We start from the raw sequence: 14357 nt of genomic DNA on the forward strand, positions 1-14357 counted from the left end.
TGCTGCATCTTAAGGATGGCCTTGCCTTGGGTATAATATTAGAATTTTGCAAGAACTGTGTCTATGAAGATTCTCATTCATCCAGGTCATGATATACAGTATCTAGTAGAAGTCTAAAAACAACTGGAGTTTTTCTTGACGTTTCACCGCTCATCCGACACAGACATCCAATCACTATGGTTACATTGAACTTATTTAGTTAGGTGTTAGCTGGAACTGACAGGTGTAAGAAGGTATGATCCAGTTACAATGGTACCATGATTCTCATTGATGCAGGTGTTAATCCTTCAAAGTACATGACTGGAAATGTGAACTGTTGTGAAACCTCCAGGGTAAGGATGTCAAAGCGGCATTTTATGTTGATGACAAGCGGTGTCGCAGGCCCCCTCCTCTGTTCAGGGATGGTTTTTCCAGGCTGGTATAAATGGCTTCTTTAACACCACTTTCAAACCATCTGTCCTCTTAGTCCAAAATATGCACGTTACTGTCCTCAAAAGAGTGTCCTTTTCCTTTGAGGTGTAGATAGACTGCCGAGTCTTGTCCTGAGGAGCTTGCCCGCCTATGTTGGGCCATTCTCTTACAGAGAGGTTGTTTTGTCTCTCCAATGTATAAGTCAGAGCACTCTTCACTACAATGGACAGCATAGACCACATTACTTTTCATGTGCTTTGGTGTAGAGTCTTTAGGGTGTACCAACTTTTGTCTTGCTGGGTTTGAAAACACAGGAATGCGATGTTTGTTAAAAATTCTCCTAAGTTTTTCTGATGTTCCAGCAACACTTCGCCTGCTGTGTTCCTCTCTTCTGTTTGTTGGTCTGGTCTTTCTGCTAGTCTTTGATTTGGTTTCGATAAAGGCCCAGTCTGAGTACCCACAAGATTTCAGAGCTCCTTCTAGATGTTTATATTCCTTCTCTTTAGCCTCTGCATTGGATGCCACAGTTTCAGCCCGATGATGTAGAGTCCTAATGACACCCAATTTATGTTCCAAAAGGTGGTGGGAATCTAACAGCAAATATTGGTCTGTGTGAGTGGGTTTCCTGTATTCTTCAATATCCAGGTCCCCCCACCGTGTTTGATAACTATAGCACAGTCCAAAGAAGCCAGTTTGCTGTCTTTCACATCTTCCCTTGTGAACGTGATGTTTTTGTTTATGTGTTTGGTGAAGGCTGGAACCTTCTGTGCTTTAATTTTGACCCAAGTGTCATCCACATAGCTGAACCAATGACTTGGTGTTGTTCCCTTGAAGGTGTCCAGGGCTTTCTTTTCCACTTGTTCCATGTAAAGGTTCGCTACAATTGGAGACACAGGCGAACCCATGGTACAGCCATGTTTTTGTCTATAGAAAACTTCCTTGTGCTTGAAGTAAGTGGTATTGAGACATAGGTCCAGTAAGGAACAAACTTGTTCTTGGGTCAGCTCAGTTCTGCTGCTAAGGGTGGTGTCTTGTTTCAGCTGTTTCCTCACTGTTCCAATTGCCTCGGTAGTGGGTATGCATGTGAACAGAGATGTTACATCATAGGACACCATTGTACCATCGATCGCCAGCTTTAACTCCATGGAGTTCTGAATGTGGTGTACTGTGTTTTATACTAAGGGAGCTAAGATGTTGGCCATGTATTTAGCAATGTTATAAGTCACAGAGTTAATGCTGCTGACAATTGGCCTCAAAGGGGCTCCCTCTTTGTGTATTTTCAGGAGTCCATATAGGCATGGAGTGGCTTCACCTGGGTAAAGGCGATGGTACAAAGCTGGACTGATGACCTTTTCCTTCTCAAGGTGTTGCAAGCAGTCTATAACCTTTTTCTTGTAGTTGCTTGTTGGATCTCACTTGAGTTGTTCATATGTGCCTGGATCGTTGAGAAGTGTGGGCACTTTGGCATGGTAGTACACTGTACACCTTCCTTTATCCGCTGGCAGGATAGTGACACTTGAGTCCTTAGTAGGTGATGTCAGAGCCCTCCTCTCCTGCATACTTAGGTTGGAAGGGGAGCTTTAGCATTAGCTAGGGCTGCTGATACTTTCAATCAAATGTTTTCATCCTCATCCATTGGTATCTTATTGTTGTGGATGGATGATTCTGTGGCTGTGATGAAGTCTACCACTGGGACATAACGTGGGGCCACCACAAAGTTTAGTCCCTTGGCTAAGACATCCTTCTCTGGTTCTGTGATTTCCCTGTCTGATAAATTCTTTACGCACAGATTCTTGATGTTCTAGCATGTCTTGTTCTCATCTTCCTTCCTCCCTGTTGATATATCTGTTCGCTGGGTGTTGTTGGTATGTGTTAATAAACTGGTGAATTTGTTTATTTGCATCTCCTTGCCCTTGGCATGTTGTGCAAGTTGCGCCTGCTCTGTGAATTCAACCGCTCTTTGTCACTGGCAGTTGTGCTGTCAGTCTCTGTTTAACATTATCAAATTTATGAACCAGGACCTCAATAGAGAAGTTAGTCGTCTCACTTCAGAAAATTCCAGTTGTTTTTGGACTTAATTGTACTAGATATTGCAAGAACTGTCTTTTCACACTTTTATAACTATAGCTGTTCCTTAACCTTACAGGAATAAATTAACATGTGTAAGCAAGATACATGTAATAATACATGTAAATTGTAGTCTTATTGTTGTTTAATTCACAACAACATCTAAGTATAACATGTCTCATTTTGTGTAGGTGTTGTTACAGACAGAAGGTTACCTCTCACAAGTACTTTCCCGAGCTGCATCAGCTCTGCACCACTGGAGAGTTAGTGTGCGAAAGATGAAACATATTTATCTCATTCTGAACTTATGCAGTGTACGGGAGCGTTGCCTGATTGGTGAAGTGTGGTGTCCTGTGGTTGATCTTCCCCTTCTTCAAAGTGCACTTACCCGGGCGTCGGTAAAAAAAAGCAGTTTTTTTTAAAATGAATCTGACATCTGTGATCATTTTGCACCATCTTAAATCACTTTAATATATATTTAATAACAGCTATATTTTAAGCTGTTAGTTTTTTTGTTTATGACATATGTAAGTTATCCTGCTAAGAAATGATAAGAAGCAAAGAGAAGCGATGTATGTGCTTACAAATATGGTACCCAGTTTAGTGATTATGTTGCCATATATCTAGGATGTGAGTATTGTAGCACTTATGTAAAAGTAACTATGCCAGTTTGGGACACTATAACAAAGACAATGAAACAAGTACCTGGTCTTTTCCTTTAATGTTGCTTTTTAGGAGAGCAGTGGAGGCGGTGGAGAGTCTTTCTGTCATCGAATACCTTGTGCTTTTAGCCCTCCAACTCTTATTCGTACCAATAAATTCACTTCAGGTTTCCAGGGAATTGTTGATGCTTATGGAGTAGCCACATATCAGGAGGTGAATCCAGGTCGGTGGTATTTGTATTTGCTTTCTTATGTTATAAATGTTACTACTTTCTGTGTATTCTTATCTATTATTAAATTATTCCAGCTATCTTCTCAATCATAACGTTTCCATTCCTGTTTGCTGTGATGTTTGGGGATGTGGGACATGGTGCGATCATGTTCCTCTTTGCTCTCTGGCTGGTTCTTGGTGAGAATGATCCAAAACTTAGACGTTCTGAAGATGAGGTAAAATACTTATCTAATCTAGAAGACTGTGGCTACTGAAGAGTGTTTTAGCAAGAACAAATTTTCATTGATTTTATATGAAATTCCTCAATATTAGATATTTTCAATGTGTTTCGGGGGGCGTTACCTTATCCTGCTGATGGGAGCACTCTCGGTATACACAGGGTTTGTGTATAATGAGTGTTTCAGTCGACCAGCTGTCATTTTTAACTCAGGATGGAGTGTTGCTTCTATGGCAAGAGCCAACAACTGGACGTAAGTGATGTGTTAGTGCTACCTTACGATACTGTGTCTTAGCATTTGTGATTACCTTTCTGTTTTCTATGACTTTCAGGTCAGACTCAATAAATAAATTGCCTCCAATTCCTCTGAACCCCAACATTACTGGTGTGTTTACTGCACCATATCCATTTGGCATTGATCCTGTAAGCAAGTTCTGCCGCTATCATTTTTATTCTCTCTTAGCAGTACCTTCAGCTTGCAGTGTTTTATCTAATTTCTCACTCTTTGTTTCCAGATCTGGAGTCTTGCAGTAAATCGACTTACTTTCTTGAACTCCTTCAAGATGAAAATGTCTGTTATTTTGGGTGTTTGTCACATGGCATTTGGTGTCTGCCTAAGTGTCTTTAACTTTGTGTAAGTATCATTGTCTGCTAGTATAACATACAATAATATTGCTTTTGATAGTGTGTAAGGAGACTGCAATCTAATGTACCAATCCTACAGTAAAGATTCACACAAATACTGACATAATTGTGATGTATTTCCATTGGTGTTTTACAGAAATATGCACATGTAGTAAAAAAATACTGTTTTCTCAGGCACAGTAACCCATAGCAACCAAAAACAAGCATCTGATTTTTTTCTATGGTTTACCTTACATAGGCAAACTTAGGGGTATATCTATCATGCTGTGTAAAAAGTAGAATAAAACATTATCAGCGATGTTGCTCATAGAAAACCAAAGCAAAGCATCTGACTGGCTGCTAACTGTTGAAATCTAGTTGCTGATTGGTTGCTCTGGGCAACATCACCGGTAATTCTTCACTCCACTTTTTACACAGCATGATAAATATACCCTTTAGGGTATAAATAAACCCCTCAGTGTCTTTTATTACAAATGGGCTTAGTTTGCCAAAGTGCCCATAGCAACCAATTAGCCAGCAGCATTTATTGGTCACCTGTTTAAAACCAGATCCCTATAACTGTGACAGTTACAGACCCATCTCACTAATAAATGTAGACCTTTAAATTATTTGCAAAACTCCTAGCCTCTAGATTAACCAAGGGAGTTCCCTCCTTGATCCACTACGACCAGGTCCACAAAGCAATAAATGTAATCAAGATGCTCTCCTCATCGCTTCCCCTATCCCTGATGCACAAAAAGCATTTGACAGATTAGACTGGAGATACATGTTCACAGTACTAGAGAAGTTAAAACTACCAATCCTTTTATAATGGGACTGAAACAGCTTTACACAGCACTCTCAGCCCAAGTGTCCATAATGGGAACCCACTCTGGCCATATTGCGATACAGGGGGAACTCGCCAAGGCTGCCTCCTGTCCCTAGAGCCTCTAGCCCACGCAATCAGACAAAACCCTGACATAAGACGATTCCAATGGGAGTCAAGGAATACAATATAAATCGATTTACAGATGACATCTTACTCACATTAACCTCCCCCTAGGCCAGGGGTAGGGAACCTATGGCTCGGGAGCCAGATGTGGCTCTTTTGATGGCTGCATCTGGCTCTGCCAAATATTTAAAACCGGGGGGCGTGGCCTGCGCTCAGCGGATAGAAGACGTGTTCAAAGCCTTAGAACACGTCTTCTATCAGCCGAGCGCAGGCCACACCCTCCTCCGCATCCGGCATCCTAAGGACCCACCCTACCTTGCCCCTGCGCTCGGCAGATAGAAGACGTTTTCTAAGCCGGATGCAGATGCGATGCAGAGGAGGGCGTGGCCTGTGCTCGGCAGATAGAAGACGTCTTCTATCCGCCGAGCACAGGCCACGCCCTCCTCTGCATCGCATCCGCATCCGGCATCCTTGGGACCCACCCTACCTTGCCCCGCAGCATCCGTGGCCAAACATATTGTATGGCTCTCATGGAATTACATTTTAAAATATGTGGTGTTTATGGCTCTCTCAGCCAAAAAGGTTCCCGACCCCTGCCCTAGGCTACACTACCAAATTTGCTTACTATCCCCTCTTTTCTTTATTGTTTAAAAAAAACTCACAATTACGTATACAGAGAAGCTATTACCGGCAACAACTCGCAACAATAACATGACTGAGAATAATGTTGCCGACTCAGCATGTAATATGAATATATAATGTTATTTGACAATATACCAACATTTTGTATTGTTGAATCTCAAAACTAATAAAAATTCTCAATAAAAAAGAGTGTATAAACGACAAGGCCAGTAGAAATCCCCTGTTAAAGGACACATTGGTCAAAAATTATTCTTAAACATCTTGAATTAAAAAAGTAAACATTCCAAAAGTTCTTTTAAGCATACATACTGTACATAAGCATTTCAACAGATGATTTGTTTTTTTTACAGAGCATGCCCTACTTTAGTTTCTACTAACAAATGTTATGTAATGGTACACACAGGCAGCATAGGGTAGGCAGAGTATGGCACATAGGCAGCATAGGGCAGGGAGGGTATGGCAGGCAGAGTACTGCCTGTGTGTGCCATATTTTGCATGCCCTATGCTGCCTGTGGGAGGTTAACCTGGCTGGGGTTTGTTCTGGGAGTTTGTTAGCACTTGGAAATAGTCATTATATGGTCTGTAAGGTGTGTAATTATGGGCTGGGGGTTGCTGTGCTATCCACAGGGGCGGAGGAGGCATATGGATTTAAGGATATGTCTTAATATGACATAATATAATTCTTTCACATATGAATGACGGTTGATATCCCCGCTGTGAGGACCAAGCATTTGAGTTTTTGCTGCACTACCACAATTCTGATAAAATGGGTGTGGTTTGAAGTGGGTGTAGTTTAAAAAGGGGGGGTGGTCAAAACTGGCTTCCATTAGTGGCCCTCCGCCATGTATGCTAGAAAAATCACGGCCCTATGAATGCAACATTTATTTTTCCAGAGTAAAATGCAGAGGTTAAGGGTGTGCTGCACCTACAGTGATTGGTGCATGTTTATACATGAGCTAACTGTAGTGGATACTTAATACAGGTATGGGACCTGTTATCCAGAATACTCAGGACTTGGGGTCTTCCAGAAAAGGGGTCTTTCCATTATTTGGATCCCCATACTTTAATTGTACTAAAAATGTGTTTAAAAGTTAATTAAACCCAATGGGATTATTTTGCCTCCAATAAGGATTAATTACATCTTAGTTGGGATCAAGTACAAGGCACTTGTAATGATACAGGCCTGTAAGAGTTAATAAAGCAGGCCAAGAATCTTCCCCCAGGAGCAGATATTTAACAGGTTCACTAGGATCTGGAACCATCCATGTGTAAAGGTCTCACAACCTGGGAAGCCCTGCTCTGTGTGCCATGTGGGGGAGTGAAAGTCCACATAAGGGTGACTAAGGGGCAGATTTATCAAATCACAAGTTCGAATCCCGAATAGGAAAAATTCGGATTGGAACCGAAAATTTCTGAAGATCGCACATAATCACGAAAATGCTTACGAAAAAATCATATTAGTCACGATAATGTCGTATTGGCGATCCGAAAGTCACAAAATTTTCATACCATACAATTATAAACAGCGGTAAAACCTTTCCGATTTTTTCGTGCAAGCGTATGAAAAAGTTGTGCGCCGTACGAAAAGTCATGTGGTGTATGACAAAATTGAGTGGACGCACAAAAAAATCGCAAGTTTTGTATGAGTTTGTGAGTGTTGGTTGGTCTTTAGGGTGCTGTGACGCTAGTCTGACCTGTGTGCAAGGTGTGTGTGACTGAGCAAGTGACCCTTTAGACAGCCACTCCTAAAGTCACGTGCGTCTAAAGTGGCGTAATCGTGACAGTACTGTTTTATTACAGAGAAAAAGGAAATCCATTTTTAAAAATTAAATGATTTCATTAAAATGGAGTCTACGTGAGATGGTCATTCTGTAATTCAGAGCTTTCTGAATAATGTGCCACTCCATACATTACCCTATGTATAGGGCTAAAAATGCTGCCCTAATACCTGGCTCCTGTGTACCAAAGCAGTTAGCCTATAGGTATCCTAAGCTTCCATTATCCTGCATTACGTCAATGCTTTCCAGTTCATTCAGAATAGATTAAATATAAGTGGACCCAATACAGAAACTTGTTGCATACAATTGGCATGTACACTCTGTGATCTTATATGCAGTTATGTGTCCATTAGGGCTCTGGCACACGGGGCGACTAATCTCCCTGAAACACCATCCCACCGGCGAGAATGTAAATTGCCGGTGGGATGGCATACACAGCGCCGCGATTTCCCCGCAATCATGGAAATTTCCTCTCAAGGCACAGCTGTGAAGCTGTGTAATTCTCTCCCTGAATCAGTTGTACTGGCAGATACATAGCTTTTAGAAAGGTATCCTCAAATAATGGTAAAAGTCCTGCCGTAGCTTCCAGTGTTTTCAGTGAGTACTCCTCAACAGGTAGCAGTCCCCGTGCTGGCTGTACACATTTCTAATTCAAGTATAAATAACCCGGAGAGTACACATGTTCTCAGTGAAACTGTGTAATTTTATTGAGACATCACAGCACTACATGTTCCGGCTAAAAGCCTTCCTCAGGTGCATACACGAGTGACATTAGCAAACACCAACAAGCCCCCCCCACCAACAAGTTTCACCAGCTCCACCAGTGTGGCCAGGTGTATAGATTATCATGAAAAGAAAGTGTACTGCCATCTAGTGGCCCACCCTTAAGTAACACCTTGGAAATAGTATATAATTTAGAGATCAGTTACAATACAGTAACATTGTATACAGTATTCGCAGAAGGAAAGAAAACCATTTCCTACCAGACAGCAATTTGATAGAAAGATAATTATTTTTTCTGAAAAGGAGTCCATCATTCAAAAGTTCATTGCTGTAAATGAAAATCATATTGTTATAGAAAACATTTAAAGCTCAAGGCTTCGTTCATACCCAGTGGCTCCAGGGTATCCATTGTGTGTATCCATTTTGCTTCATTTTGCAGTAGTAGACGTGTTTTATCTACCCCCTTCCTTGGGACAGCTACATCTTCTAGAACTAGCCAGCGTAATGAGCCTGGACTGTGTTTGTGTAAATAAAAGTGTTTGCCCACGGGTGTCTGTGTTTTCTTTTTTTCAGGGTCGTAAGTTGTTATCGAGTATTTATGTTCCCGTATTCTTATTTTAGGTCTAGCAGTTTTGCCTATGTACATTTTTCCACATGGGCATTTTAGAGCATATACCACCGATTCAGAGTTACAGGTGTGGTACCCTCTAATAGGTCTTATGTCCCTTATAGGGATTACAAAGTCACCTTTGATGATGGAGTTGCAGTTACCACATCCTAGTCAGGGGAAGGTACCACATATTGGAGGGCCAAGGAAGCGAGTTCGTGATTCTGTACCCTGTAGGTCTGATTTGACCAATTTATTCGCTAGGTTGCTGCCTCTCTTATAAGAGAATAATGGTGGTGACTTACAAAACCTACCCAGTATTGGATCTTTTTGTACAATAGACCAATGGTGTAGGACCAATTTCTCTAGTTGTTTGCTTAGAGGGCCATATTGACTGACAAATGGTATTCTTGGTTGCAATGGGTTTTTACCTGTTTTTTTTTTTATAAGTAGACTGTTTGTGTCAATTTTATGTACCTCATCTCTCAATTTACAGAGCATCATCTTATCATACCCTTTTTCCACAAACTTATTTATAAGTTTATTAGCACTCTGTAGGTACCTTAGCTCACCTGATGCAATGTGCCTTTAGGTATCCCCTTAATGGTATTTGGTGGTAACTGTCTGGTCTAAGGATATTGTTTCTCTCTGTAGGTTTGGAGAAAAGGTCAGTCACGATGTGCCCTTCCTTATTGAACACCTGCACATCAAGATAATGTATGGTGTCCTTGCTGTGTTCTGCTGTAAATTTGATTGAACCATGTTGGGAATTAATGTATTCAAGAAATTCCTGCAGTTTTGTTTCACCTGATTTCCAAATTATGAAGCTATCATCCACATATCTGAAGTAACAGTGTATGGATTTTTCATATATTGGATTCTGGAGTATGAGTCTACGTTCCAGATAATCCATGAAAAAGTTGGCATAGCTAGGTGCCAGATTACTGCCCATAGCCGTACCTTGTACTTGGACATAGAAGTCCTTTTCAAAACGGAAGTAATTGTATTTTAAAACAAAAGATAGTAATTCCATGAGGAAGAATACCATAGAATGTGGGGTATTGGTATTAAGTAATGCTTCCTCAATGTAATGCATGCCTTCCTCATGTGGTATAGATGTATATAGTGACTGTACATCTATGCTGCATAAAAGCCAGTTAGGGGAAATCTGTCCTATATCCTGCAATTTACAGAGAAAGTCAGTGGTGTCACACAAGCATTGAGGTATACATTTCACAATCTCTTGTAAGTATACATCCACAAATTGTGAAAGTGGTTGTAGAATTGATCCTACCCCTGATACAATCGGGCTCCCTGGTGGGTGTTCCAAGTTTTTATGAATTTTGGGCAGAAGATAAAGTACTGGTATTTGTGGATGTGTAACTGTTAGGAATTCCATAGTCTTTTTGTTAATTGTGCATGATTCAAAGGCAGAACTTATGCAGAAGTCTATTTTTTATATGTCCCAAGTGGGGTCAGTCTGTAAATGCTTATAGTGTTCCAAATTATTGAGTTGTGCGAGTTCCTCTGATATGTATGCATCTCTATTCAAAATGACAGTAGCACCACCTTTATCGGCTTTTTTTAATTACTATGTCCTTATTGTTCTGTAGGGAATATATTGCCTGTCTGTCCGATTTAGTAAGATTATGTTTAAATTTCTTGTGGTTAAATTTTTCACACAAATTCTCAGCCTCATGTGTGACAAACACGTTCAAAGACAGATAAAGCTTCATTTGTAACATCTGGTATATATTTACTTTTTGGTTTTAGTTTAACACTTAAATCTTGGCTGGTAGCCAGTTTCTTTTCTTCAGGGAAACACATTTTCAATTTTACTCTACGCAGAAATTAAAATAAATCTACTTTCTCAATAAAATTACACGGTTTCACTGAGAACATGTGTACTCTCCGGGTTATTTATACTTGAGCTTTTAGAAAGGGTTGAATGGCTTTTTACAATAAATTAGGGGTTATTGAAAAAAGCACTTAGTACAAGTTGATCCAGGGTTTGGTCCAATTGCCATCTTTAAGTCTAGAAGGAATTTTTCCCCCCTCTAAGGTAAATTAGAGAGCCATCAAAAGGGATTTTTTGTCTTCTGGATCAACTAGCAGGCAGGTTTCATATAGACATGAAAGGCTGAAATTGATGGACATGTCTTTTTTTTTTTTTTTCAACTGGTACATTCTTTACTTAAAAGAGAACGAAAGGCTAAGTCACTTGGGGGTGCCAAAATGTTAGGCACCCCCAAGTGACTTAGATCGCTCACCTCATACCCCGGGCTGGTGCCCCTGTACGGAGAGAACAGCACCAGCCCGGGGTAGCAGCAAGCGCTTCCTCCTTCCTGTAGCGCCGCGCCCATGCGCAGTAGAGTGAAAAGCCGAACTTAAAAAACAAAGTCGCTTTTTACTCTACTGCGCATGCGCCGGCCGACGGATTTCGCCGGGAGAAGAGAGAGGAAGGAGGAAGCGCATCCTACAGGTACCCTGGGCTGGTGCTTTTTTCTCCTAACAGGGGCACCAGCCCAGGGTACAAGGTAAGCGATCTAAGTCACTTGGGGGTGCTTAACATTTTGGCACCCCCAAGTGACTTAGCCTTTCCTTCTCCTTTAATGGGGTCTCACATGTTTCTGTATTTGATCCACTTTTATTTAGCTTGTTTTATTAATGACTTAGGGGTGGGTATTGTAAGAAATGCATTTACATGCAGCCCAATAAATTGTATTCAGGATGTGGCATCTTTGCAGCAGTATTTTGACAAACTGGCAATCTGGATGCCTAAGTGATACAAATTAGAAAAATAATTTAACAGAATTAAAAACAAAAAAACAACAACACTGCAAACCACTGACCTATGTTAAACTTGTGTTTCTGTAATATTAGCATTGACTCTTGACTATTTTTCCTTCAGTCACTTTAGGCAAATATACCGCATTTTCCTCATAACCCTTCCGGAATTGTTGTTTCTACTTTGTCTCTTTGGGTACCTGGTTTTTATGGTGGTGTATAAATGGATTGTGCTGACAGCTGAGGATGCTGAGTGGGCTCCAAGTATACTTATACATTTTATAGACATGTTCCTGTTTACTCAGAACCCTGGAAACAGAGATTTGTACCAGGGGCAGGTAAGAGACAGCTGTAATGTGTTCTTCTCTTTTACAGGTTAATTATGTATGTATGTATAACTTTATTTATAAATCGCTACAAGGGTATGCAGCGCTATACAATCTTACAATATACAAAATTACACACAGGGAGGACAAGTGTTATAAGAAATACAACAAAAAAGAATAAATACACAAGGAGTAAGTGCCATGTGGTGTGAGACACAGTAGGAAGGAGGTCCCTGCCCCATAGAGCTTACAGTCTAAGTGGTTGGGTAACATACAGGCACAAATTGGAAGGTAAGAGTGCATTAGGTATAGGTATTTGCCCTTAAGCGCTGCACTAGACAAAATAATGTTTTAGTGCTCCAGAAGGTAGCATGCAAGTTTTCCTTAAAGAGAGTTAGTGAGTGTTCCCTACCGAGGGATTCAGGGATCGATCCAGAGGTAAGGAGCAGCAAGATAGAAAGGTTGAAGATGAGAGAGCACAGTGAGTGTGAATTGTGTAAAAAGACGGAGGCTCTGAGAGGAGAGGAGGAGACGACCAGGAACGTGCAGAGAGACCAGTGAAAAAAATGTAACGAGGAGCAGAGGAGTGAAGGGCTTTGAATGTTAGCCAAAGGATTTTGTATGCTATCCTTTGCTTAACTGGCAGCCATGATAGAGGGCTTAAGTGAGGCTGAACAGGTTCCCTCTTAGGGTTTTTATGTGTTTTTATTAAAAACTTCACAAGAAAGAATTAAGATAACTCAGACCGACATGCCGGCCAATAATTGCAACTTACAATGAAAATTCACCCCCCCAGTCCACTGGCCAAATGTCCCAATGAAGAACATGACTTATGGACAAAAGCAGTCTCAGTCCAATGAAGAGTCTAGGCCTTTGTCATAGATTTCTGGAAGAGGACAGTGAAAAATCAAAACTATTTACATGCATAGGAATTTGTTGCTCCCGGTGGTCTGAAGGAGCAAAACCCAAAATAGTGAGCTTGGCAGGTCCAGAAAGCTCCACGTCCCATGTAAGAACACAGTCTAATAACAAGAGCAGGAGGATCAAAGATTGATTGCAGGGAAGAGAGGTGGGAGTCTGGGATGCCAGTTAGTAGGAGATTGATGTAATCTGAGCAAGAAAGAATTAGGGAATGGATTAGTGTTTTAGCTGTTACTTGTGAAAGAAAGGGGTGTATCTTGGCAATATTGCGGAGGAAAAAGCTGCAGGTTTTGGCAGTGTTATTAATGTGGTTAGAGAAGGAGAGGGGACTGAACAAAGATAACGCCAAGGCAGCGTGCTGAATTAACAGGGTTAATGGTCATGCCATCAATAGTTATGGTGAAAGGTGGAGAAGGGCTAGGTTTGGGGGGGGGGGGGAAGACCATGAGCTGTGTTTTAGCTAGGTTAAGTTTGAGGTGGTGTTTGTTCATCCATAAGGAAATAGCCAGGAGGCAGTTAACTATATGGGTTTGAACATCAGTGGTTAGTGACGGGGTGTCTAAATATATCTGGATGTCATCTGCATATAAGTGATATTTAAGACCAAAAGAAGAGATAAGCTCTCCTACAGAGAGAGTGTACAGGGAGAACAGCAAAGGACCAAGTACAGAGCCCTGAAGCACGCCTACACTAAACTGAACCAGGGTAGAAGATTGCTGATGATGGCTAAAGTCTGCCAATGGTTCATGCTAAAAAAAATTTATGAACTCAGCAGCCCTATGACATTTAAAATTCATGCCACGAAAGGTAGCACTATTAGCTCTTTAAATTATCATCTAGGGTGGTGCTCTGTTAAGTTGTGAACGCTGCTGAAATTGTCTTTTTTTTTTCAACTGGTACGTTCTTTACTTAAAACTTAACTTTTTTTTTTAATATCTTTTTAGCAAGTTGTGCAGACAGTTTTAGTGATTGTTGCTATACTATGCATCCCAGTTCTGTTGCTGGGGGATCCAATATGTCTCCTTATTCAGCATCGGAGTAAAAAAGACAGCTCTCATCAGAATCGGGTATGATACAACCTTAATTTTATTGAACTTGTCCCATTGTCTTGCTTTAAGGCAGGTATCTCTCTAAGGGCAATGGTACTTGTAGCGGCTACAAAATAGACAATACTAAAAATTGTCTCTACATGTATTTTAGCAGAGATAATTCTCAGTATTGCCTATGGCAGGGTATTTTCTGGCATTTTGTAGCCGTGACAAATAGCTGCCTACAAGTAGCTCAGTGTGCCATAGCTCTAACAATTTGATTTTTTTCAGTGCTCGCTGAATAATGGGGATCGAGAAGCTCTACTGGAAGATGAGATTACAGTACCCACAGGACATGGACATGGCAGTGAAAAGGTACA

General features: G+C 40.9%; 1 protein-coding gene across 6 annotated transcripts in view; it reads left to right on the forward strand.

The window, feature by feature from the left end:
* Positions 1–14357, forward strand: part of tcirg1 (T cell immune regulator 1, ATPase H+ transporting V0 subunit a3) — a 73386-nt gene that overhangs the window by 37355 nt on the left and 21674 nt on the right. For all 6 annotated transcript variants that reach the window (XM_012953599.3, XM_031905097.1, XM_031905098.1 and 3 more), the window contains 9 exon segments: positions 2670–2876; positions 3214–3364; positions 3448–3587; positions 3685–3842; positions 3922–4012; positions 4105–4223; positions 11827–12040; positions 13894–14016; positions 14269–14352. In XM_012953599.3, the coding sequence (XP_012809053.3) occupies positions 2670–2876; positions 3214–3364; positions 3448–3587; positions 3685–3842; positions 3922–4012; positions 4105–4223; positions 11827–12040; positions 13894–14016; positions 14269–14352 (1287 nt within the window).

The sequence above is a fragment of the Xenopus tropicalis genome, chromosome 7 (assembly GCF_000004195.4).
Source record: "Xenopus tropicalis strain Nigerian chromosome 7, UCB_Xtro_10.0, whole genome shotgun sequence".
NCBI lineage: Eukaryota > Metazoa > Chordata > Amphibia > Anura > Pipidae > Xenopus > Xenopus tropicalis.